Raw genomic sequence first — 25,334 nt, forward strand, 5'->3', positions numbered from 1 at the left:
GCCTATGGATGGAATCATTTTTTATTTAGCATGGCCCACAAACTAAACATCATCCGTAGCCTGCAATTGAATAGCGAATGGAGGTTACTTGTGGTTATGTTTTTAATATGCAAGCATAAGGATAGGGGAAGCTTTTCCTAAGGTAAATGGAATTCAATTATCAAAACTATATAGTCTAATTAGCCTACTCTTGTCTATACAGAAATACAGTGCGTTTGGAAAGTATTCAGACCCCTTGACTTTTTCCACTATTTGGATTAAATAAAACATATCCTCACCCATCTACACACAATACCTCATAATGACAAAGCAAAAACAGATTTTTGGGAATTTTTGTCAAATGTATAAAAAAATAAAAAACTGAAATACACCTTTGGCAGCAATTACAGCCTTCTGTCTTCTTGGGTATGATGCTACAAACTTGGCACACCTGTATTTGGGGATTTTCTCCCATTGTTCTCTGCAGATCCTCTCAAACGCTGTTAAGTTGGATGGGGAGTGTTGCCCCAGTCTGAGGTCCTGAGCGCTCTGGTCTGGAGCAGGTTTTCATCAAGGATCTCTCTGTACTTTTCTTTGTTAATCTTTCCCTAAATCCTGATTTGTCTCCCAATCCCGTCAGCTGAAAAACATCCCCACAGCATGATTCTGCCACCACTATTTTTCACCATAGGGATGGTGCCAGGTTTCCTCCAGGTGGTATACTTGGCATTCAGGCAAAGGAGTTCAATCTTGGTTTCATCAGAACCAGTGGAGCCTGGTGACTTGTAACATTGAGGAGGATGTGAGACCCATGGTATAAGAGTGTGGAGACGACAAAGTGTGGTAAAACATTTTGGGGAATGAGAAGGCTACTTACAGTGTTGGGAAGGGATCACAATAACACAACACACTACACAGTTAGACAAAATAACTAAGAATGAGTTAGTTCAAGCAAGGAGTAAAATTATTGATGTGTAATAATGTGATTGTGTTTGTGTATGTGATTGACTCTGCATACAGTAATGAGAGAACATTTATAAGGGTACTCACAGTGCTTGGAGAGGAAACATTCAATGTGCCAGTGGATGAGAGGGCACATGAGACATGGCTTCAGTTCATGTCAGGAGAGAGTTGACAATGGTAGTAGAGTGGAGTGGTCATCACCTCTTAATCAGGGGACTTAGCTGTAAATACAAATAGTAGATCCATCCCAAACAAGACTGCGCATCTCGCCCACTTGACACATGAAAGTAGCCTGAGAAACGTTCCTGAATAAAGGCCTGATCTTCCACATACCTGTAGGCTACTAATGAGCTGCTCTTACTGTAGCTGCATACAGCTGATCACACTGAAAAATGGTCTTGTTTTCATCCCTTGGGGATGACTGAGCTGCTGCGACATTTATGTAATTAGTTTTTGCTTGTGTCTGTCCGGAGTGATTATGTGTTATCATCTTTGCTAAATAAATACGGGAGGAGCTTTCCCTTTTGTCGTGTCCTCTAAAAGCCAGTTCTCTCAGTCCCAAAAACCCAGTGGTGTTGATAAGTGGTGTTGATAAGCCGCTTGAGAACATCCCTGTTTCTTCTTACTTTCTCTTTGTGTTGCTCAGTTTGAATATGCAGACCTTCGTCATGATCAATGAGTATTTTTACCAGAAGATTAAATATGATGTGGGCATTTCTATGCTCCCTGCTGTTGTTTTGCCATTTAGCTGAACGCAAGATGTTCTTCAGGCCACTGTACCCTCCTTTCGCAGCAAAGGATCAGACTTTCCCAAAATCAGGCAACGCCAGCAATACAGGCAGCTTGGTGAAAGGCTCCGTGTTAACCAGCTATACTGTTGATACCAGTTGGTATTGAATGCACTCACCTTTTCATCCTTCTTTATGAAACTGATCTCAGGCAGAGTTCAACCATCGGTTTTAATTTGCACCTTTTCCTTGTACCACAGAGTATGAAAAGTGTAGCTACTTGCTACTGAAGATAGCAAGGCAAATGGAAATAAATTACACGAACTGGGTATAAAAATAAAGTTCTAGAACCAAGAAAATAAATTATAATCTACCCCCTCCATCTCCTGTAATTTGAAAAATGCTCAACTATCACTTTTCAATCTCTATCCAATAATGTCACCAACTCACCAAGCTTCTCTGTCACGATCATCGTAAGCATACTCGGACCAAAGCGCAGCGTGATCTGGGTTCCACATATTTATTTAATGAAACGCACAAAAACAATAAAGAATAACCGAAACGTGACGTTCTGGAGTGCTCACAGGCAACAACACAAAAACAATAAAGAATAACCGAAACATGACGTTCTGGAGTGCTCACAGGCAACAACACAAAAACAATAAAGAATAACCAAAACATGACGTTCAGGAGTGCTCACAGGCAACAACACAAAAACAATAAAGAATAACCGAAACATGACGTTCTGGAGTGCTCACAGGCAACAACACAAAAACAATAAAGAATAACCAAAACGTGACGTTCTGGAGTGCTCACAGGCAACAACACAAAAACAATAAAGAATAACCAAAACATGACGTTCAGGAGTGCTCACAGGCAACAACACAAAAACAATAAAGAATAACCGAAACATGACGTTCTGGAGTGCTCACAGGCAACAACACAAAAACAATAAAGAATAACCGAAACATGACGTTCTGGAGTGCTCACAGGCAACAACACAAAAACAATAAAGAATAACCAAAACGTGACATCACAGGCAACAACACAAAAACAATAAAGAATAACCGAAACATGACGTTCAGGAGTGCTCACAGGCAACAACACAAAAACAATAAAGAATAACCAAAACATGACGTTCTGGAGTGCTCACAGGCAACAACACAAAAACAATAAAGAATAACCGAAACGTGACGTTCTGGAGTGCTCACAGGCAACAACACAAAAACAATAAAGAATAACCGAAACGTGACATTCAGGAGTGCTCACAGGCAACAACACAAAAACAATAAAGAATAACCGAAACATGACGTTCTGGAGTGCTCACAGGCAACAACACAAAAACAATAAAGAATAAGCAAAACATGACGTTCTGGAGTGCTCACAGGCAACAACACAAAAACAATAAAGAATAACCAAAACATGACGTTCTGGAGTGCTCACAGGCAACAACACAAAAACAATAAAGAATAACCAAAACATGACGTTCTGGAGTGCTCACAGGCAACAACACAAAAACAATAAAGAATAACCAAAACGTGACGTTCTGGAGTGCTCACAGGCAACAACACAAAAACAATAAAGAATAACCAAAACATGACGTTCTGGAGTGCTCACAGGCAACAACACAAAAACAATAAAGAATAACCAAAACATGAATCACAGGCAACAACACAAAAACAATAAAGAATAACCGAAACGTGACGTTCTGGAGTGCTCACAGGCAACAACACAAAAACAATAAAGAATAACCAAAACATGACGTTCTGGAGTGCTCACAGGCAACAACACAAAAACAATAAAGAATAACCAAAACATGACGTTCAGGAGTGCTCACAGGCAACAACACAAAAACAATAAAGAATAACCGAAACATGACGTTCTGGAGTGCTCACAGGCAACAACACAAAAACAATAAAGAATAACCGAAACGTGACGTTCTGGAGTGCTCACAGGCAACAACACAAAAACAATAAAGAATAACCGAAACATGACGTTCTGGAGTGCTCACAGGCAACAACACAAAAACAATAAAGAATAACCAAAACATGACGTTCTGGAGTGCTCACAGGCAACAACACAAAAACAATAAAGAATAACCCGAAACGTGACGTTCAGGAGTGCTCACAGGCAACAACACAAAAACAAGATCCCAAAAAACACAGTGGGGAAATGGCTGCCTGAATATGATCCCCAATCAGAGACAATGATAAACAGCTGCCTCTGATTGGGAACCATACCAGGCCAACATAGAACTTAACAACCTAGATAGGAACACCCCCCATAGTCACACCCCGACCTAACCAAAATAGAGAATAAAAAGCCCCCCCCCCCCCCCCCCCACACAATGCTCTGCAGCACAACCCCAATACAACACTCTGATCCTAATCCTATGATTGGATGGACAACATTTCAGTTCACACTGTAAAAGCTTTGATTGGTTGTAGGTCGTCCTTTGGAAGTGGTCATAATTACCATGTAGGTCTATGGAAGGGGGTGAGGACTACGATCGTCCTAGGTTTTGAATTGAAGTCAGTGTACCCAGAGAAGGACTGTGTTCTTGGTGACCTTCAATGCTGCAGAAATGATTTGGTACCCTTCCCCAGATCTGTGCCTCGATACATTTTTGTTTCAGAGCATGATTCCTTTGACCTCATGGCTTGGTTTTTGCTCTAACATGCACTGTCATAGACAGTTGTGTGCCTTTCCAAATCATGTCCAATCACTTGAATTTACCACAAGTGGACTCCAATCAAGTTGTAGAAACATCTCAAGGGTGACCAATGGAAACAGGATGCATCTGAGCTCAATTTCAAGTCTCATAGCAAAGGGTCTGAATGCTTATGTAAATACGGTATTTCTGTTTTTTAATTTTAATACATTCGCAAACAGTTTTAAAAAACAGTTTTTGCTTTGTCATTATGGGGTATTGTGTGTAAATTGATGAGGATATTTTTTTATTTAATCAAATTTAGAATAAGGCTGTAACATAACAAAATGTTGAAAAGGGGAAGGGGTCTGAATACTTTCCGAATGCACTGTAAATTAAATCATTCAAAATAGGCTACTAAAGCATGATTTGGCCACAGAGGATCATTAGCTTTTTTTAATATACTGAACAGAAATTTAAACACAACATGGAAAGTGTTGGTCTCATGTTTCATGAGCTAAAATAAAAGATCCCAGAAATGTTCCATAAACACAAAAAGCTTATTTCTCTCAGGGTTTTGTTTACATCTCTATTGGTGAGCATTTCTGCTTTGACAAGATAATCCATCCACCTGACAGGTATGGCATATCAAGAAGCTGATTAAACAGCATGATCATTACACTGGTGCGCCCTGTGCTGGGGAAAATAAAAGGCCACCCTAAAATGTGCAGTTTTGTCACACAACACAATACCACAGATGTCTCAAGTTTTTAGGGAGCGTGAAATTGGCATGCTGACTGCAGGAATGTCCACCAGAGCTGTCAGATAATTTAATGTTGATTCCTCTACCATAAGCCGCCTCAAACATCGTTTAAGAGAATTTGGCAGTACGTCCAACCGGCCTCACAACCGCAGACCGCGTGTAACCACCTCCACATCCGGCTTCTTCACCTGCGGGATCATCTGAGACTCAGACAGCTGATGAAACGGAGTATTTCTGCCTGTAATAAAGCCCTTTTGTGGAGAAAACCTCATTCTGAATGGCTGTGGCTGTGAAATTCATAGATTAGTGCCTAATTTGTTCATTTAAATTGACTGTTTTCTTTATATGAACTGTAACAGTAAAATCGTTGAAATTGTTGCATGATGTGTTTATATTTTTGTTCAGTATAAGTTGTGGATTGTTTTAAATCGTATTTGCCTAAAGTCGTAGGGAAAGGTAGCGCATGCAATTTGGGCAGGTTATTGTTGAGTTGCAACTGTCTGTTTAAAGTAGAGAGGCCAAGCCAGGCATATTGCAATATTTCAAAATACAATCGCAGTTTGGAAAGTAAATGGTTATTGCTGTAAAGAGAAGACAATGAAAAGACAAATCTGTCTTTTAGTTATCAAAATCCCTGATTCAATTGAGCGAACAACAGTATATTCTATCTTATTGGCACCGGCGGAGAGCATCAGCAATGTCCCCATGCACTGCCCATAGTCACTATTTATCATTGTTGGGTAAGTGCTCCTTAAAAGTGAGGTTTTTGACAAAACAATCATTTATTTTCATCTGTTTGTCAGTGTCAGCAGAGGAAGCTACCCAGTAATTTGTCATATTAAGAAAGATTCTGCTATTATCTCCAGTCATATAAGGTGTAGGAGAATTGCATGAGATGTGTTTATAATAGGACAGATATTTCCCATGCAAGGAAAGAATAAATGTATGTGATATAGCTTATGCCTACTCTACACTATGCGCGTTCAGCCATGCTCTGAACGGTATTTTTTTGCGAACATTGATTGAGTTATATTATTAGCCTAAATTATGACTATCCAAACTACTCATGACGTTATGAATAGTATTTTATGTTACATAGGTCCACAAATGTGATGATGCATGGAATGCTTTATTATAAAGTGAAAATGAGCTTCCCCAAACTTGAAACTCGCGTCGCCGATGTATACCAGGTTGTAAAGCGGATACATGTGCTTCATTTTAAGAATTTAGCAATAAAGATAGCAGCATGAGAAAGCTGGGATCCTCTTTTAAATAGTGACCAGTCAAAACTCTGTTTCACATATGATTGTGCAATGACTGGGCTTATAACTGGTGGAAGTCTGTCCTTTGGTCTGATTAGTCCAAATGTGAGATTTTTGGTTCCAACCGCTGTGTCTTCGTGAGACGCAGAGTGATCTCTGCATGAGTGGTTCCCACCGTGAAGCATGGAGGAGGAGGTGTGATGGTGTGGGGGTGCTTTGCTGGCGACACTGTCTGTGATTTATTTAGAATTCAAGGCACACTTAACCAGCATGGCTACCACAGCATTTTGCAGCGATACACCATCCCATCTGATTTTACTTAGTGAGAGTATCATTTGTTTTTCAACAGGAAAATGACCCAACACACCTCCAGGCTGTGTAAGAGCTATTTGACCAAGAAGGAGAGTGATAGAGTGCTGCAACAGGTGACCTGGCCCGCAGAGTGAAGGAAAATCAGTCAGCAAGTGCTCAGCATATGTGGGAACTCCTTCAAGACTATTGGAAAAGCATTCCAGGTGAAGAGGCGATTCCGGGATGCTGGCCTTCTAGTCAGAGTTGCAAAGAAAAAGCTATATCTCAGACTGGCCAATAGAAAGAAAAGATTAAGATGGGCAAAAGAACACAGACAGAGGAACTCTGCCTAGAAGGCCAGCATCCCGGAGTCGCCTCTTCACTGTTGACGTTGAGACTGGTATTTTGCAGGTATTATTTAATGAAGCTGCCAGTTGAGGAATTTGGAGGCATCTGTTTCTCAAGCTAGACACTCTAATGTACTTGTCCTCTTCCTCAGTCGTGCACCGGGGCCTCCCACTCCTCTTTCTATTCTGGTTAGAGCCAGTTTGCGCTGTTTTGTGAAGGGAGTAGTGCACAGCGTTGTACGAGATATTCAGTTTCTTGGCAATTTCTCACATGGAATAGCCTTAATTTCTCCGAACAATAATAGACACGAGTTATGGAAGAAAGTTATTTGTTTCTGGCTATTTTGAGCCTGTAATCGAACCCACAAATGCTGATGTTCCAGATACTCAACTAGTCTAAAGAGCGCCAGTTTTATTGCTTCTTTAATGAGAACAACAGTTTTCGACTGTGCTAACATGATTAGAAAAGGGTTTTCTAATGTTCAATTAGCCTTTTAAAATGATGAACTTGGATTAGCTAACACAAAGTGCCATTGGAACACAGGAGTGATGGTTGCTGATAATGGGCCTCTGTACGCCTATGTAGATATTCCATAAAAGATCAACCGTTTCTAGCTACAATAGTCATTTGCAACATTAACCATGTCTACACTGTATTTCTGATCAATTTGATGTTATTTTAATGGACAAAAAAATTGCTTTTCTTTCAAAACAAGGACATTTCTATTGGACCTCAAACTTTTGAACGGTAGTGTATGTATGTGAAATTATTATTTAGGGGAAAAAAATACCTGTCATCTATGCACTTAAATAGTGAATGAAGGACGCTATCACACAGTTCATTTTCATGCCAGCTAGGTAGGCTATACTCCTGTTGTAAAGCGAAGCAATGTGCTTAATATTGGGAAAGTTGAGAAATAAATATAGTAGGCCTAGCCTGTAGAAAGCTGATGTGATCCTCCTCTTTTTAATAGAGGCCATCAAACTCTGTTTTCTTACACAATTGCATAGCATATATAAATGTTGCGCAACATGAGCTCATGGACTCTCATGAAGGGTTTGATTTTATTTTCAATTGCATTTGCATTGTTGTTAGAGTGATTAGAGGGACAATAGTTTGATGAGTACCAGGCCATTAGCGACTGGCAGTTAGCAAGTTTGGTAGGCTACTAATGACCATCAGCAGGATCAGAGCATAGTTTTGGGGAAGCCTAGTTACCATGACAAAATGGTCATGTGGAATTTGACTATGGTCATGGCTCATGACCGCCGGTATGGTTGTGACAGGTCGGGACTCGTGACCGCTGGTGTGGCGGTAATACGGTCACTGTAACAGCCCCACTGTCACCTTAGCTTGCTACATAACTTCTGAGTGATAGGCAGCAGGAGCACCACCACCAATCAACCTACACCACTGTGCACACACCCCTCGTTACTATGGCAATTAGTGTAGCCATGTCAGCAAATGACTGCTGTCTGAACACACAAGTCCAATTTGGTCACTTGTAACTGGCTGTTTGGACAGTCAGTTTTCCAAAACAGATTTTAAAAACAAAACTGATTTGAGAATGAAGGCCTGCTGCTTGATCAAGACTTTTGAGAAGTCCTGATAGAGTCTCAGCTAGTGATTAATAGGGTTTGTTTGTCTATGCATGCTTGTGTGTGCGTGTGTGTGTGCGTGTGTGTGTGCGTGTGTGTGTGTGTGTGTGTGTGTGTGTGTGTGTGTGTGTGTGTGTGTGTGTTTGGACTTCTGGTCCCCACAAGGATAGTTCTTAAAAGAATAGTAAAACAGGATCAAATGTATTTCTGTGACGTGTTGAGGTTGGACCCAGGTGCAGATAAGAGACCAGATGAGGAATCAGTGGTTAAGGATAAACGTAAGACTGATAAACGGTAGCCACAGCATCACAGTACACTTGAAAAAGCATCAAACACTAAGTCTCAAAAACTCACTCAGAAAACGACCACACACAGTAAACAATTCAATCTTCTGCAAAGAGAACCAGAAAACACACCTCTTCTAAAGGGGAAATCATAATGAGTAATAGAACACACCTCAGGGTCATAATTGTCTCTAGGATAGTCTCTAGGATGGTCTGAAGGATGACCTTCTGGTGCCGGGTGGATCCATTACAATTTTAGGTTCAGGGGTTAGAATTACTGTTAGGGGTAAAGGGGTTCGGTTTAGGGTTAGATACATTGTCATCACCACAACTAATGTTCACATCCGATCACTCAGTCACCACAACTAATGTTCACATCCGATCACTCAGTCACCACAACTAATGTTCACATCCGATCACTCAGTCACCACAACTAATGTTCACATCAGATCACTCAGTCACCACAACTAATGTTCACATCAGATCACTCAGTCACCACAACTAATGTTCACATCCGATCACTTAGTCACCACAACTAATGTTCACATCAGATCACTCAGTCACCACAACTAATGTTCACATCCGATCACTCAGTCACCACAACTAATGTTCACATCAGATCACTCAGTCACCACAACTAATGTTCACATCAGATCACTCAGTCACCACAACTAATGTTCACATCAGTTCACTCAGTCACCACACAAAGAGTGCACTGACACAACAAAATAAAAAATCATGACTTCTGTCTCCTTGATGCTTGTTTCCATGTTCACACACACACACACACACACACACACACACACACACACACACACACACACACACAGACAGACACACACACCGTAAGCCAAACTCTGTGTGTTTCAGCTGCGTCCAGGCGAAGCATTCACTGTGTACCACACCAGCCCTACTCTGTCCAGTCTGTCCAAACCAGTGGTTCTGTGGACCCAACAGGATGTCTGCAAGTGGCTGAAGAAACACTGTCCCCACAACTACCTGACCTACGTAGAAGCCTTCTCCCACCATGCTATCACAGGTAATGTGTAGAAACCTTCTCCCACCATGCTATCACAGGTAATGTGTAGAAACCTTCTCCCACCATGCTATCACAGGTAATGTGTAGAAACCTTCTCCCACCATGCAATCACAGGTAATGTGTAGAAACCTTCTCCCACCATGCTATCACAGGTAATGTGTAGAAACCTTCTCCCACCATGCTATCACAGGTAATGTGTAGAAACCTTCTCCCACCATGCTATCACAGGTAATGTGTAGAAACCTTCTCCCACCATGCTATCGCAGGTAATGTGTAGAAACTTTCTCCCACCATGCTATCATAGGTAATGTGTAGAAACCTTCTCCCACCATGCTATCACAGGTAATGTGTAGAAACCTTCTCCCACCATGCTATCACAGGTAATGTGTAGAAACATTCTCCCACCATGCTATCACAGGTAATGTGTAGAAACCTTCTCCCACCATGCTATCACAGGTAACGTGTAGAAACCTTCTCCCACCATGCTATCACAGGTAATGTGTAGAAACCTTCTCCCACCATGCTATCACTGGTAATGTGTAGAAACCTTCTCCCACCATGCTATCACAGGTAATGTGTAGAAACCTTCTCCCACCATGCTATCACAGGTAATGTGTAGAAACCTTCTCCCACCATGCTATCACAGGTAATGTGTAGAAACCTTCACCCACCATGCTATCACAGGTAATGTGTAGAAACCTTCTCCCACCATGCTATCACAGGTAATGTGTAGAAACCTTCTCCCACCATACTATCACAGGTAATGTGTAGAAACCTTCTCCCACCATGCTATCACAGGTAATGTGTAGAAACCTTCTCCCACCATGCTATCACAGGTAATGTGTAGAAACCTTCTCCCACCATGCTATCACAGGTAATGTGTAGAAACCTTCTCCCACCATGCTATCACAGGTAATGTGTAGAAACCTTCTCCCACCATGCTATCACAGGTAATGTGTAGAAACATTCTCCCACCATGCTATCACAGGTAATGTGTAGAAACCTTCTCCCACCATGCTATCACAGGTAACGTGTAGAAACCTTCTCCCACCATGCTATCACAGGTAATGTGTAGAAACCTTCTCCCACCATGCTATCACTGGTAATGTGTAGAAACCTTCTCCCACCATGCTATCACAGGTAATGTGTAGAAACCTTCTCCCACCATGCTATCACAGGTAATGTGTAGAAACCTTCTCCCACCATGTTATCACAGGTAATGTGTAGAAACCTTCTCCCACCATGCTATCACAGGTAATGTGTAGAAACCTTCTCCCACCATGCTATCACAGGTAATGTGTAGAAACCTTCTCCCACCATGCTATCACAGGTAATGTGTAGAAACCTTCTCCCACCATGTTATCACAGGTAATGTGTAGAAACCTTCTCCCACCATGCTATCACAGGTAATGTGTAGAAACCTTCTCCCACCATGCTATCACAGGTAATGTGTAGAAACCTTCTCCAACCCTGCAATCACAGGTAATGTGTAGAAACCTTCTCCCACCCCGCAATCACAGGTAATGTGTAGAAACCTTCTCCAACCTCTCTACCACAGAAAATGTGTAGAAACCCTCTCCAACCCTCTACCACAGGTAATGTGTAGAAACCTTCTCCAACCCCACTATCACAGGTAATGTGTAGAAACCTTCTCCAACCCCAATATCACAGGTAATGTGTAGAAACCTTCTCCAACCCTGCAATCACAGGTAATGTGAAGAAACTTCTCCAACCCCGCAATCACAGGTAATGTGTAGAAACCTTCTCCAACCCCAATATCACAGGTCATGTGTAGAAACCTTCTCCAACCCTGCAATCAGAGTTCATGTGTAGAAACCTTCTCCAACCCAGCAATCAGAGGTCATGTGTAGAAACCTTCTCCAACCCAGCAATCAGAGGTAACGTGTAGAAACCTTCTCCAACCCTGCAATCAGAGGTAATGTGTAGAAACCTTCTCCAACCCAGCAATCAGAGGTAATGTGTAGAAACCTTCTACAACCCCGCAGTCACAGGTAATGTGTAGAAACCTTCTCCAACCCTGCAATCACAGGTAATGTGTAGAAACCTTCTCCAACCCCGCAGTCACAGGTAACGTGTAGAAACCTTCTCCAACCCGGCAGTCACAGGTAATGTGTAGAAACCTTCTCCAACCCCGCAGTCACAGGTAACGTGTAGAAACCTTGGTCTGCACCACTCTCACAGAAGGTAGTGAAGCAACTCCTGGCTGTCCTGCTGCTGGTAGCCCTTAAAGCGTGGTGGATCCCTGGAAAGAGAGAGAGAAAGAGAGAGCTACAGAGAGAGAGAACACAGCTCAGTCAGAACACTCACTAAGAACATAAACATTTCCTTCAGAAACTATTCATACCCGCTTGACTTATTCCACATGTTGTATTATAGCCTGAATTCAAAATGGATTAAATATTTTTTTTCTCAACCATCTACACACAATACCCCATAATGACAAAATGAAAACATGTATTTGACGTTTTTGCAAATTTATTGAAAACAAACTCCAGAAATACAGTGGGGCAAAAAACTTAAAAAGATGAGAGAGGCCTGTAATTTTCATCATAGGTACACTTCAACTATGACAGACAAAATGAGAAGAAAATCCAGAAAATCACATTGTAGGATTTTTAAGGAATTTATTTGCAAATGATGGTGGAAAATAAGTATTTGGTCAATAACAAAAGTTTATCTCAATACTTTGTTATATACCCTTTGTTGGCAATGACAGAGGTCAAACGTTTTCTGTAAGTCTTCACAAGATTTTCACACACTGTTGCTGATATTTTGGCCCATTCCTCCATGCAGATCTCCTCTAGAGCAGTGATGTTTTGGGGCTGTTGCTGGGCAACACGGACTTTCAACTCCCTACAAAGATGTTCTATGGGGTTGAGATCTGGAGACTGGCTAGGCCACTCCAGGACCTTGAAATGCTTCTTACGAAGCCACTCCTTCGTTGCCCGGGCGGTGTGTTTGGGATCATTGTCATGCTGAAAGACCCAGCCACGTTTCATCTTCAATGCCCTTGCTGATGGAAGGAGGTTTTCACTCAAAATCTCACAATACATGGCCCCATTCATTCTTTTCTTTACACGGATTAGTCGTCCTGGTCCCTTTGCAGAAAAACAGCCCCAAAGCATGATGTTTCCACCCCCATGCTTCACAGTAGGTATGGTGTTCTTTGGATGCAACTCAGCATTCTTTGTCCTCCAAACACGACGAGTTGAGTTTTTACCAAAAAGTTATATTTTGGTTTCATCTGACCATATGACATTCTCCTAATCTTCTTCTGGATCATCCAAATGCTCTCTAGAAAACTTCAGAGGGGCCTGAACATGTGCTGGCTTAAGCAGGGGGACATGTCTGGCACTGCAGGATTTGAGTCCCTGGCGGCGTAGTGTGTTACTGATGGTAGGCTTTGTTACTTTAGTCCCAGCTCTCTGCAGGTCATTCACTAGGTGTGGTTCTGGGATTTTTGCTGACCTTTGTGATCATTTTGACACCACGGGGTGAGATCTTGCATGGAGCCCCAGATCGAGGGAGATTATCAGTGGTCTTGTATGTCTTCCATTTCCTAATAATTGCTCCCACAGTTGATTTCTTCAAACCAAGCTGCTTACCTATTGCAGATTCAGTCTTCCCAGCCTGGAACAGGTCTACAATTTTGTTTCTGGTGTCCTTTGACAGCTCTTTGGTCTTGGCCATAGTGGAGTTTGGAGTGTGACTGTTTGAGGTTGTGGACAGGTGTCTTTTAAACTGATAAGAAGGTCAAACAGGTGCCATTAATACAGGTAACGAGTGGAGGACAGAGAAGCCTCTTAAAGAAGAAGTTACAGGTCTGTGAGAGCCAGAAATCTTGCTTGTTTGTAGGTGACCAAATACTTATTTTCCACCATAATTTGCAAATAAATTCATTAAAAAATCCTACAATGTGATTTTCTGGATTTTTTTCTTCTTATTTTGTCTGTCATAGTTGACGTGTACCTATGATGAGAATTACAGGCCTCTCTCATCTTTGTAAGTGGGAGAACTTGCACAATTGGTGGCTGACTAAATACTTTTTTGCCCCACTGTATCTAATTTACATAAGTATTCACACCCCTGAGCCAATACTTTGTAGAAGCAGCTTTAGCAGCGATTGCAGCTATGAGGTTTCTGGGTACGTCTCTAAGAGCTTTCCACACCTGGATTGTGCAACATTTTCCCATTATTCTTTTCAAAATTCTTCAAGCTCTGTCAAATTGGTTATTGATCATTGCTAGACAACCATTTTCAGGTTTTGCCATAGATTTGCAAGTAGATGTAAGTCAAAACTGTAACTCGGCCACTCAGAAACATTTACTGTCTTCTTGGTAGGCAACTCCAGTGTAGAGTTGGCCTTGTAGGTTATTGTCCTGCTGAAAGGTGAATTCATCTCCCAGTGTCTGGTGGAAAGAAGACTGAACCAGATTTTCCCAAGGATTTGCCTGTGCTTAGCTCCATTCTGGTTATTTTTTATCCTGCAAAACTCCCCAATCCTTAATGTTTACAAGCATACCCAAAACATTATGCAGTCAACACTATGCTTGAAAATTGAGGAGTGGTACTCAGTAATGTGTTATATTGGATTTTCCCTAAACATAACAATTTGTATTCAGGACAAACAGTTAATTGCTTTGCCACATTTTTTGCAGTATTACTTTAGTGCCTTGTTGCAAACATTATGCATGTTTTGAAATATTGTATTCTGTACAGGATTCCTTCTTTTCACTCTGTCATTTAGCTTAGTATTGTGGAGTAACTCCAACATTGTTGATCCATCCTCAGTTTTCTCCTATCAGAGCCATTAAACTCTGTAACTGTTTTAAAGTCACCATTGGCCTCATGGTGAAATCTATGAGCGGTTTCCTTCCTCTCACCGAGTTAGGAAGGACGCCTGTCTCTTTGTAGTGACTGAGTGTATTGATACACCATCAAACGTGTATTTAATAACTTCTTTATGCTCAAAGAAATATTCCATGTCTGCTTTTTTTACCCATCTACCAATAGGTGCCCTTCTTTGTGAGGCATTGGAAAACCTCCCTGGTCTTTTCAGTTGAATCTGTGTTTGAAATTCAGTGCTCGACTGAGGGACCTTACAGATAATTGTATGTGCGGGGTACAGAGATGAGGTAGCCATCATGTTAAACACTATTATTGCAGACAGAGTGAGTCCGTGCAACTTAGTATGTGACTTGTTAAGCACATTTTTAATTTTGAACTTATTTAGGCTTGCCATAACAAAGGGGTGGAGTACTTATTGACTCAAGACAGGTTTTCATTTTTTATTAATTTGTAAACATTTCTAAAAACATAATTCCACCTTGACATTATGGGGTATTGTGTGTAGGCCACTGACAACAATCCCAAAATGTCATCCATTTTAAACACAAAAACATTGCAAAAAGTCAAGGCGTGTGAATACCTTCTGAAGGCACTATACAGACAGGCATTATAGTAGCCCAGGAGCTGAAGCCTTCAGATCTCAAGTAAGTTTATTCATCACCCAAGCCTAGTTTTGCAAGCTTATTCTCTACACTCCGCTACTCTCCACCGCCCAGAGGACTGAAGCTCCTGTACCCAGAGAGTTGGGACCAATTCACACAGGTCTCTGAAAAGGCTTAGCCTGAGAAACCAAATCTCACACAAGTTGTATTATTAGTTCCTTAGCTGGTTCCACAGCTTCGCTTTTTCAGCTGCGAGACTTAAGAAACGGTTTACACCTAAATCTCTCACAAGGAGATTTAAAGACCATTCATGCAGCGAAAGCTAAGAAAGGAATGCTGTGTTTTTGTGAAAGAAAGGGAAAGCTGTTGCAGCGGATGTAGTTGACGGTGTTCTGGAATCTCACACACACACACGCACACACGCACACACGCACACATGCACACGCACGCACACACACACACACACACACACACACACACACACACACACACACACACACACACATGCATGAGACACATTGCTAACAACAGACATCCACACACACATGCATTAGACACATTGCTAACAACAGACATCCACACACACACACACACACACACACACACACACACACACACACACACACACACACACACATGCATGAGACACATTGCTAACAACAGACATCCACACACACATGCATGAGACACATTGCTAACAACAGACATCCACACACACATGCATTAGACACATTGCTAACAACAGACATCCACACACACACACACACACACACACACACACACACACACATGCATGAGACACATTGCTAACAACAGACATCCACACACACATGCTTTAGACACATTGTTAACAACAGACATCCACACACACATGCATTAGACACATTGCTAACAACAGACATCCACACACTCATGCACACACACATGCGCGCACACACACACAGTACGTACTGGATATGAGCGCTCAGTTCTCTTAGCCTTGAGTCAGACAGTACAGAACAGGTCCCTTTCAGAGCCAGTCACAGAGAACAGATTGCTTTTCTAAACTGCATGGTCAGCCATCACTCACTAAGTCACTCTGCACCTAGATACGCACACAGTGTTTGTCTGCCTCAAGTTACAGATAACCCAGCAACAGCAGATCATATCTCTTTGATTTATTCATCATATTTATACGTTATATTACAGACACTAGCACATGCATGAACACAGACATTCACACACACACACACACACACACACACACACACACACACACACACATACATGCACACACACACACGCACACACGCACACACACACATGCACACACACGCACACACCCACACACACACAAACACGCACACACACACACACACACACACACACACACACACACACACACACACTCAGGTGCAGTCAGTTTGTCTCATTATGTGTATAAAATGTGGAAGCTACAGGCAGCACCTGTTAAATAGAGAATCAACTAGCCATAGAATTACATATAGAACCTGATTGTTATAAAGATGTGTTTGATGCTATTCATTAGGCTACTCCCATTACCTATTGCTAGAAAATCCCCATGTGATTCGAGTGAAGGCATTTTCCCTCAGTTTACTATTGCAGTGGTTAGTGGTGAGTGCTCTCGGAGCTCCACTCATGTACATCGGCGTTCTATACGAGTTGCACCCGCAGACATGTGCATGTATGTGGGTCTACATCCACAGTTGCTCGAGAAGCGCGCACCTCTTTTCCTGCACTTTTCATTTTTCCATTGAATGTATTATTTTGGTTATTGAGATCTCTGCTTTTAAATGTACCGGTTGAGTTAGAAAGACCTGTGTGAATGTGAGGATGGTTATTAGTCTTTGGTAGATATTTTAGCCCAATACAACCTCTGTGTTGGGTAAATAGTTTTCAACCAGTTACTTGGTTATTTGCAACCATGAAACCATGAGGCAATGGTTCAGGCAATGGTTTAGCCAGGGCCGGCCCTACCAATAAGCCACATAAGCAGACACTTTTTTAACACAGATTTTTGTTTAAAAATTGTAATTCAGTCAGGGTCTCAACTTACTGTTGAGAGTTATAATAGTAGAATACACAATTTTCAATTTCTAAATGTGGTTGTGCATCAGCAGTTTTTCTCTTCTCATGTCTGTCACTGACAGTCACTCAATAAGCCCATGCCAGCTATATTTTTTAGATGGCTAAATGGCTAAATTAACTTACCTAGCAAGCTAAACATTGAAGTAATCATGACTGAATTACCTACCAGGCACTAAGGGCATGTATCAATAAGGGGGATCATTGCTTTCACCTGGTCAGTCTGCCATGAAAAGTGCAGGTATCTTTAATGTTTTGTACACTCTGTGTAAATAACCACTGCTACCTGCACTATCCTTCTTTCATAATAAGGATTGGTGTCCCGCTATTCAAATCAATTCTAATAGTTATTATAGCGGTTAAGCATTTAGGTATATAAGTGTCTTCTATCGGCTGAAAGCTTCAATTCTTGTTAATCTAACTGCACTGTCCGATTTACAGTAGCTATTACAGCGAAAACCTGCAATGGGATTGTTTGAGGACTGCGCCCCACATCAAAATATTTTTCCACTGGCACAGGTTTCATACATTCACATATAAAGAGCAAATATTCACTTACTTTTTGAAAATCTTCCTCTGATTTGTCATCCAAAGCGTCCCAGCAATAACATGTAGTGTCATTTTTTATATCCCAAAAAGTCAGTTTAGTTGGCCCCACCGATTTGAGTTTACCACTCGTTCAACTTGCAGAGAAAGGAATGCGAAAATCTACCCCTAAACTTTGTTTCAACAAGTCAAAATGCATTTCTATTTACTCCTCAGATACCCTCAAATGTAATCAAACTAAAATATTATTTATGGAAAGAAGTATGTTCAATTGGAAACCGATTTTAGCAGGTGCGTCCTGTCTTTATGGCGTGCGCAAACATGAATTTCCAAGATTGTGTCCCTGTACTAAAACGGATATTTCTTATTTGTTTTTGAAGTTACAAGCCTGAAACCTTGAACATAGACTGCTGACACTCTGTGGAAGCCATAGGAATTGCATCCAGGGAGCTAATTTTAATATGACCTTTTACTTTTCTTTCTAAGAGGATGGTCTCTCTCAACAACAAAAAATTGGTTGTTTTTTCTTTGGATTTTCTCCTACCATATATATTGTGTTATATTCTCCTACATTATTTTAACATTTCAAGAAACTTCAAAGTGTTTTCTTTCCAATGGTACCAATTATATGCATATCCTGGCTTTAGGGCCTGAGCAACAGGCAGTTTACTTTAGGCACTTCATTCAGACAGGAAGTTGAGAAAAAAAGAGGCCTAGCTCTAAGAAGTTTTAAGCTACACCCTGGACCAGAGATGTGTTTGTTCTCAAGAATCCAATGCCATACAGCCATAGGGTTCTCAGTTTAACAACTGACCACAGCGGACTCTGTCTAACCGCGTCTAACCATGTCTAACAACTACGCGCAATACGGTTTTTGAAACCTCAGAAACTCTACTTTAATTTCACTCCAAAATACATTTTCAAATACAAAATATTCACTTACTGTGTGCTGTTTTAACATTACGTGTCGTTATTGTGGCGGCCATGACAGAAATGTCTCCCTTTTGCCCTCAGAACTTGTTTTTCACCAATTAACTGTGTCGGTGGATTGAACAAAACGGTTTCCACAGAAACAGTAGAAGGATCTATTTTATTTTCCCTTCTCCATTCTCTCTTTATTCTCTTCTTCTCTTTGAGGCTGCTAGCTGCTATCGCTATCTGCAGGCCATTATTAGGCTCTGTATTAAGTCTGTCGGAGGGGAATTGGATTGGAGCTTTCTTCATCTGCTTTGTCTTATTTGTACACAAAGGAACCAAGGGCAGCTTTTCTAGGACACCATGTTTCTGGGGGCAGGAAAGAGAGACACACTGGCTGAGTTGGGAGGAAGGGAGAGGGCTGGACAGAGAGGGTGTGCGTGTGTGTGCTGGGTTTTTGAGGTGTGCCCACGTCTAGAGGCGGAAATGAGAATGGATGGATTGATTAGGAGAGCTAACAGTATGAGTAATGTGTCTAATTAACATGTAGACCTAGGCTTCTACAGCTTTGATGGATTCCTTCACTCTCCTCTCCATTGAAAGACAGGCCCATCCCGTATGTGTGTGTGTGTAATAAAGTAGACATGCAATGTGTTGTCTCTGAGTTTGTGTGTGTGTGCACATGATGCTTACTGTGGATAATGGTATGTTAAAAGTGTGTTTCCTGGTAGTTTAATGCCTTGGTGTTCTAGTTCAAACATCCTCAGTAAATTGTCTGGCTGTATAAACCTCACTTTGCCATCCTGCTCGCTGTCATGACGACTCGTATGAAAAGCAGAGAATACACACTTAACGCTTAGATGTAAATCAACAGTGTACACACACACACAGGCACTGTCACGATTGTTGTATAAATAAGTGGACCAAGGTGCAGCGTGTGTAGAGTTCCACATTTTATTAATAGTGAAATCTCCAAAAACAACAAAGATATAACGAACGTGCAATAGCGCACATAGGCACTAACACGAAACAATATCCCACATCGCAGGTGGGAAAAAGGACACACGAAGTATGATCCCCAATTAGAGGCAACGATCATCAGCTGCCTCCAATTGGGAACCATACACACACACCAACATAGAAACACAATAACTAGAAAAGAAACCCTAGTCACGCCCTAACCTATTACACCATAGAGAACCCTGAGGGCTCTCTGTGGTCAGGGCGTGACAGGCACACAGACACAGACGCACAGACACATACACCAGACAGGTTGCTCAAGATCCACTGAGAAATTCGACGTCGGTCCAGGTTAACAGGACGTCGGCAGATGAAAACCAGGTCCAGGTTAACAGGACGTCGGCAGATGAAAACCAGCCGCTAGGGGCAACGGGGAGCGCTGTAACATCAAGTAGGCTTGGGTTTTGCTAGGGTGTTGTGGACAGGGCTGGCGGATGGGTGTAATATATTCAATCTAAGTGCTTTTTAAAAAATGTTTACCTTTTTCCAAACCTTATCCCAAAACGTGATCTTACCTTAACCATTCAGTAAAAAACAAAGCCTGTTCTAACATAGTATTTGCCTCTCTCCTCTCCCTCTCCCTCTACCTCTCCCTCTCCCTCCAGGTCGCGCATTGCTGAGGTTGAACGGGGAGAAGTTGGAGAGGATGGGCATTGTCCAAGAAACATTGAGACAGGAGGTTCTACAGCAGGTCCTTCAGCTACAAGTCAGAGAGGAGGTCCGCAACCTGCAGTTGCTCAGCAGAGGTGAGCACTGTGTGTGTGTGTGTGTGTGTGTGTGTGTGTGTGTGTGTGTGTGTGTGTGTGTGTGTGTGTGTGTGTGTGTGTGTCTGTGCACACGTGTGTTTAAGGACATGTAAAGTATTCCATAAACACACATGTCCAGACATCAATAGCCTGCTGAGGTCACTCTGTGCTGACCTGGATTCAGCTGTTAATGAGGATAGAACACAGCAGTATAAAATACGATATAGTCAAAGGTAAAAGTGTATTATTAATATCATGATTTTGGCATCCTATTTATAGGGCTAATGGTTACTACTTCTAAACTTCCAAAGATCCAATCAACCATGGATGAATGATAGGAAACCTAGCTTCTCGTTGAAATGAGGGTGTCCTTTGTTTGGCAATTCAGATGTCAATGTAGCTTACTTAAACCCAACCTCAGTCTGAATCTACTTTCACATACAATTAGAGGGGTTACTTTGTCAGGGTGGAATTGTCCATTATTATGAACCAGTAGGTGGGTGATTAATGTCACTTAATCACACTTAATGACACGTTCTACTATTATGAGAAAAACTTGGATTATATTAATATTGATATGAAATATACAGTATGTATATGTATAGAAATAAATGATTGAATTATTATTCACCAGTAAGGATTCGTAAACTTTTTTTGCGGCCTTCTTCGTCAACATTGTGGCCTCATTAATTAGAACAATTATATACAGTGCCTTGCGAAAGTATTCGGCCCCCTTGAACTTTGCGACCTTTTGCCACATTTCAGGCTTCAAACATAAAGATATAAAACTGTATTTTTTTTGTGAAGAATCAACAACAAGTGGGACACAATCATGAAGTGGAACGACATTTATTGGATATTTCAAACTTTTTTAACAAATCAAAAACTGAAAAATTGGGCGTGCAAAATTATTCAGCCCCCTTAAGTTAATACTTTGTAGCGCCACCTTTTGCTGCGATTACAGCTGTAAGTCGCTTGGGGTTTGTCTCTATCAGTTTTGCACATCGAGAGACTGAAATTTTTTCCCATTCCTCCTTGCCAAACAGCTCAAGCTCAGTGAGGTTGGATGGAGAGCATTTGTGAACAGCAGTTTTCAGTTCTTTCCACAGATTCTCGATTGGATTCAGGTCTGGAATTTGACTTGGCCATTCTAACACCTGGATATGTTTATTTTTGAACCATTCCATTGTAGATTTTGCTTTATGTTTTGGATCATTGTCTTGTTGGAAGACAAATCTCCGTCCCAGTCTCAGGTCTTTTGCAGACTCCATCAGGTTTTCTTCCAGAATGGTCCTGTATTTGGCTCCATCCATCTTCCCATCAATTTTAACCATCTTCCCTGTCCCTGCTGAAGAAAATCAGGCCCAAACCATGATGCTGCCACCACCATGTTTGTCAGTGGGGATGGTGTGTTCAGGGTGATGAGCTGTGTTGCTTTTACGCCAAACATAACGTTTTGCATTGTTGCCAAAAAGTTCAATTTTGGTTTCATCTGACCAGAGCACCTTCCTCCACATGTTTGGTGTGTCTCCCAGGTGGCTTGTGGCAAACTTTAAACGACACTTTTTATGGATATCTTTAAGAAATGGCTTTCTTCTTGCCACTCTTCCATAAAGGCCAGATTTGTGCAATATACGACTGATTGTTGTCCTATGGACAGAGTCTCCCACCTCAGCTGTAGATCTCTGCAGTTCATCCAGAGTGATCATGGGCCTCTTGGCTGCATCTCTGATCAGTCTTCTCCTTGTATGAGCTGAAAGTTTAGAGGGACGGCCAGGTCTTGGTAGATTTGCAGTGGTCTGATACTCCTTCCATTTCAATATTATCGCTTGCACATTGCTCCTTGGGATGTTTAAAGCTTGGGAAATCTTTTTGTATCCAAATCCGGCTTTAAACTTCTTCACAACAGTATCTCGGACCTGCCTGCTGTGTTCCTTGTTCTTCATGATGCTCTCTGCGCTTTTAACGGACCTCTGAGACTATCACAGTGCAGGTGCATTTATACGGAGACTTGATTACACACAGGTGGATTGTATTTATCATCATTAGTCATTTAGGTCAACATTGGATCATTCAGAGATCCTCACTGAACTTCTGGAGAGAGTTTGCTGCACTGAAAGTAAAGGGGCTGAATAATTTTGCACGCCCAATTTTTCAGTTTTTGATTTGTTAAAAAAGTTTGAAATATCCAATAAATGTCGTTCCACTTCATGATTGTGTCCCACTTCTTGTTGATTCTTCACAAAAAATACAGTTTTATATCTTTATGTTTGAAGCCTGAAATGTGGCAAAACGTCGCAAAGTTCAAGGGGGCCGAATACTTTCGCAAGGCACTGTATATAGACACTACTGTTCAAAAGTTTGGGATCACTTAGAAATGTCCTTGTTCTTTAAAGAAAAGCACAAAAATTTTAATTAAAAACATAAAATTGATCAGAAATACATTGTTGTAAATGACTTTTGTAGCTGGAAACGTCTGATTTTAATGGAATATCTACATAGGCGTACAGAGGCCAATTATCAGCAACCATCACTCCTGTATTCCAATGGCACGTTGTGTTAGCTGTTCCAAGTTTAGCATTTTAAAAGGCTAATTGATCATTAGAAGACCCGCAAAACACCAGTCTCAACGTCAACAGTGAAGAGGCGACTCCGGTATGCTGGCCTTCTAAACAGAGTTCCTCTGTCCAGTGTCTCTGTTCTTTTTCTCAACTTAATATTTTCTTTTTATTGGCCAGTCTGAGATATGGCTTTTTCTTTGCAACTCTGCCTAGAAGGCCAGCATCCCGGAGTCGCCTCTTCACTGTTGACGTTGAAACTGGTGTTTTGCGGGTAATATTTTGTGGGAACTGAGGCTCCATGGATTGATGAGGAATTGAAAAACTGTATGGTTGAAAGAGATGGGGAAAGGGGAGTGGCTAATAAGTCTGACTGCACATCTGACTGGCTGACTTACTGCAAATTGAGAAATTATGTGATTAACCTCAACAAAAAGAAGAAGAAACGGTATTATGAAGCCAAGATCAATGATATAAAGAATTATCTTTCATTGAATCAGATGGCTTATTCATCACAAAACCATTTAATTTAATGCTAATTATTTTAATGATTATTTAATTGGCAAAGTGGGCAAACGTAGCCAGGAAATGTCAACAATGAACATTGAGCCATTGTATTCATGCATAAAAAAACTAATAATGAAAGAAAAGCATTGCAAGTTTGAATTTGGTAAAGTTCGTGTGGGAGAGGTGGAAAAATTAATGTTATCAATCAATAATGACAAACCTCCTGGCATTGATAACTTAGATGGAAAGCTACTGAGGATGGTAGCTGACTCTATAGCCACTCCTATCTATCATATTTTTTTGTCTGAGCCTAGAGGAAAGTCTTTGTCCTCAGGCGGGAAGCCAAAGTAATTCCGCTAACTAAAGAGTGGTTCTAACAGCAGACCTATAAGCTTGCTGCCAGCTCTTAGCAAACAGTTGGAAAAAATGGTGTTTGACCAAATACAATGCTATTTCCCTGAAAAACAAATCAACAACAGACTTTCAGCATGCTTATAGAGAAGGGCACTCAACATGTACTGCACTGACACAAATTACTGATGATTGGTTGAAAGATATTGATAATAAGAAGATTGTGGGAGCTGTACTGTTAGATTTTAGTGCAGACTTTGATATTATGCACCATAACCTGTTGTTGAAAAAACGTTTGTGTTATGGCTTTTCAACCTTTGCCATATCGTGGATTCAGCGCTATCTATCTAATAGAACTCAAAGAGTTTTCTTTAATGGAAGCTTCTCTAATGTCAAACATGTCAAGTGTGGTGTACCGCAGGGCAGCTCTCTAGGCCCTCTACTATTTTCTAGTTTTACCAATGACCTGCCATTGGCATTAAACAAAGCGTGTGTGTCCATGTATGCTGATGATTCAACCATATATGCATCAGCAACCACAGCTAATGAAGTCACTGAAACCCTTAACAAAGAGTTGCAATCTGTTTTGGAATGGGTGGCCAGTAATAAACTGGTCCTGAACATCTCTAAAACTAAGAGCATTGTATTTGGTACAAATCTTTCCTTAACCTATTATGGCTGCAATCCCGATATCGGGATCGATATGACAACTACCTGTGAAAATAGAGGGCGCCAAATTCAAACCACAGAAATCTCATAATTACAATTCCTAAAACATACATGTGTTTTATATCATTTTAAAGCTATTCTTGTTGTTAATCCCACCAAAGTTTCCAATTTCAAATAGGCTTTTCAGCGAAAGCACTACAAACGAATATGTTAGGTCTCCACCAAACCACAATAAGCACAGCCATTTTCCAGACAAATATAGCATTCACAAAAAGCATAAATAAAGATAAAATGAATCACTAACCTTGAATTATCTTCATCAGATGACACTCATAGGACTTCATGTTACACAATACATGCATGTTTTGTTTGATAAAGTTCATATTTATATAAAAAAATCAGAGTTTACATTGGCTATTTAGATTCACTAGTTCCAAAAACATCAAGTGATTTTGCATAGCCACATCGTTTCAACAGAAATACTCATCATAAATATAGATGATAATACAAGTTATACACATGGAATTACAGACATACCTCTCCTTAGTGCAACTGCTGTGT

The 25,334-nt window shown here is 41.1% G+C and overlaps 1 protein-coding gene across 1 annotated transcript in view; it reads left to right on the forward strand.

Annotated features, from left to right (window-relative positions):
• Nucleotides 1-25,334, forward strand: part of samd10b (sterile alpha motif domain containing 10b) — a 157,080-nt gene that overhangs the window by 110,454 nt on the left and 21,292 nt on the right. The window contains exons 3-4 of the mRNA XM_029621489.2: nucleotides 9,737-9,905; nucleotides 20,548-20,688. Of these exons, the coding sequence (XP_029477349.1) occupies nucleotides 9,737-9,905; nucleotides 20,548-20,688 (310 nt within the window). The remainder of the gene's footprint in view (nucleotides 1-9,736; nucleotides 9,906-20,547; nucleotides 20,689-25,334) is intronic.

This window comes from Oncorhynchus nerka, linkage group LG20 (genome assembly GCF_034236695.1).
Source record: "Oncorhynchus nerka isolate Pitt River linkage group LG20, Oner_Uvic_2.0, whole genome shotgun sequence".
Lineage (NCBI taxonomy): Eukaryota > Metazoa > Chordata > Actinopteri > Salmoniformes > Salmonidae > Oncorhynchus > Oncorhynchus nerka.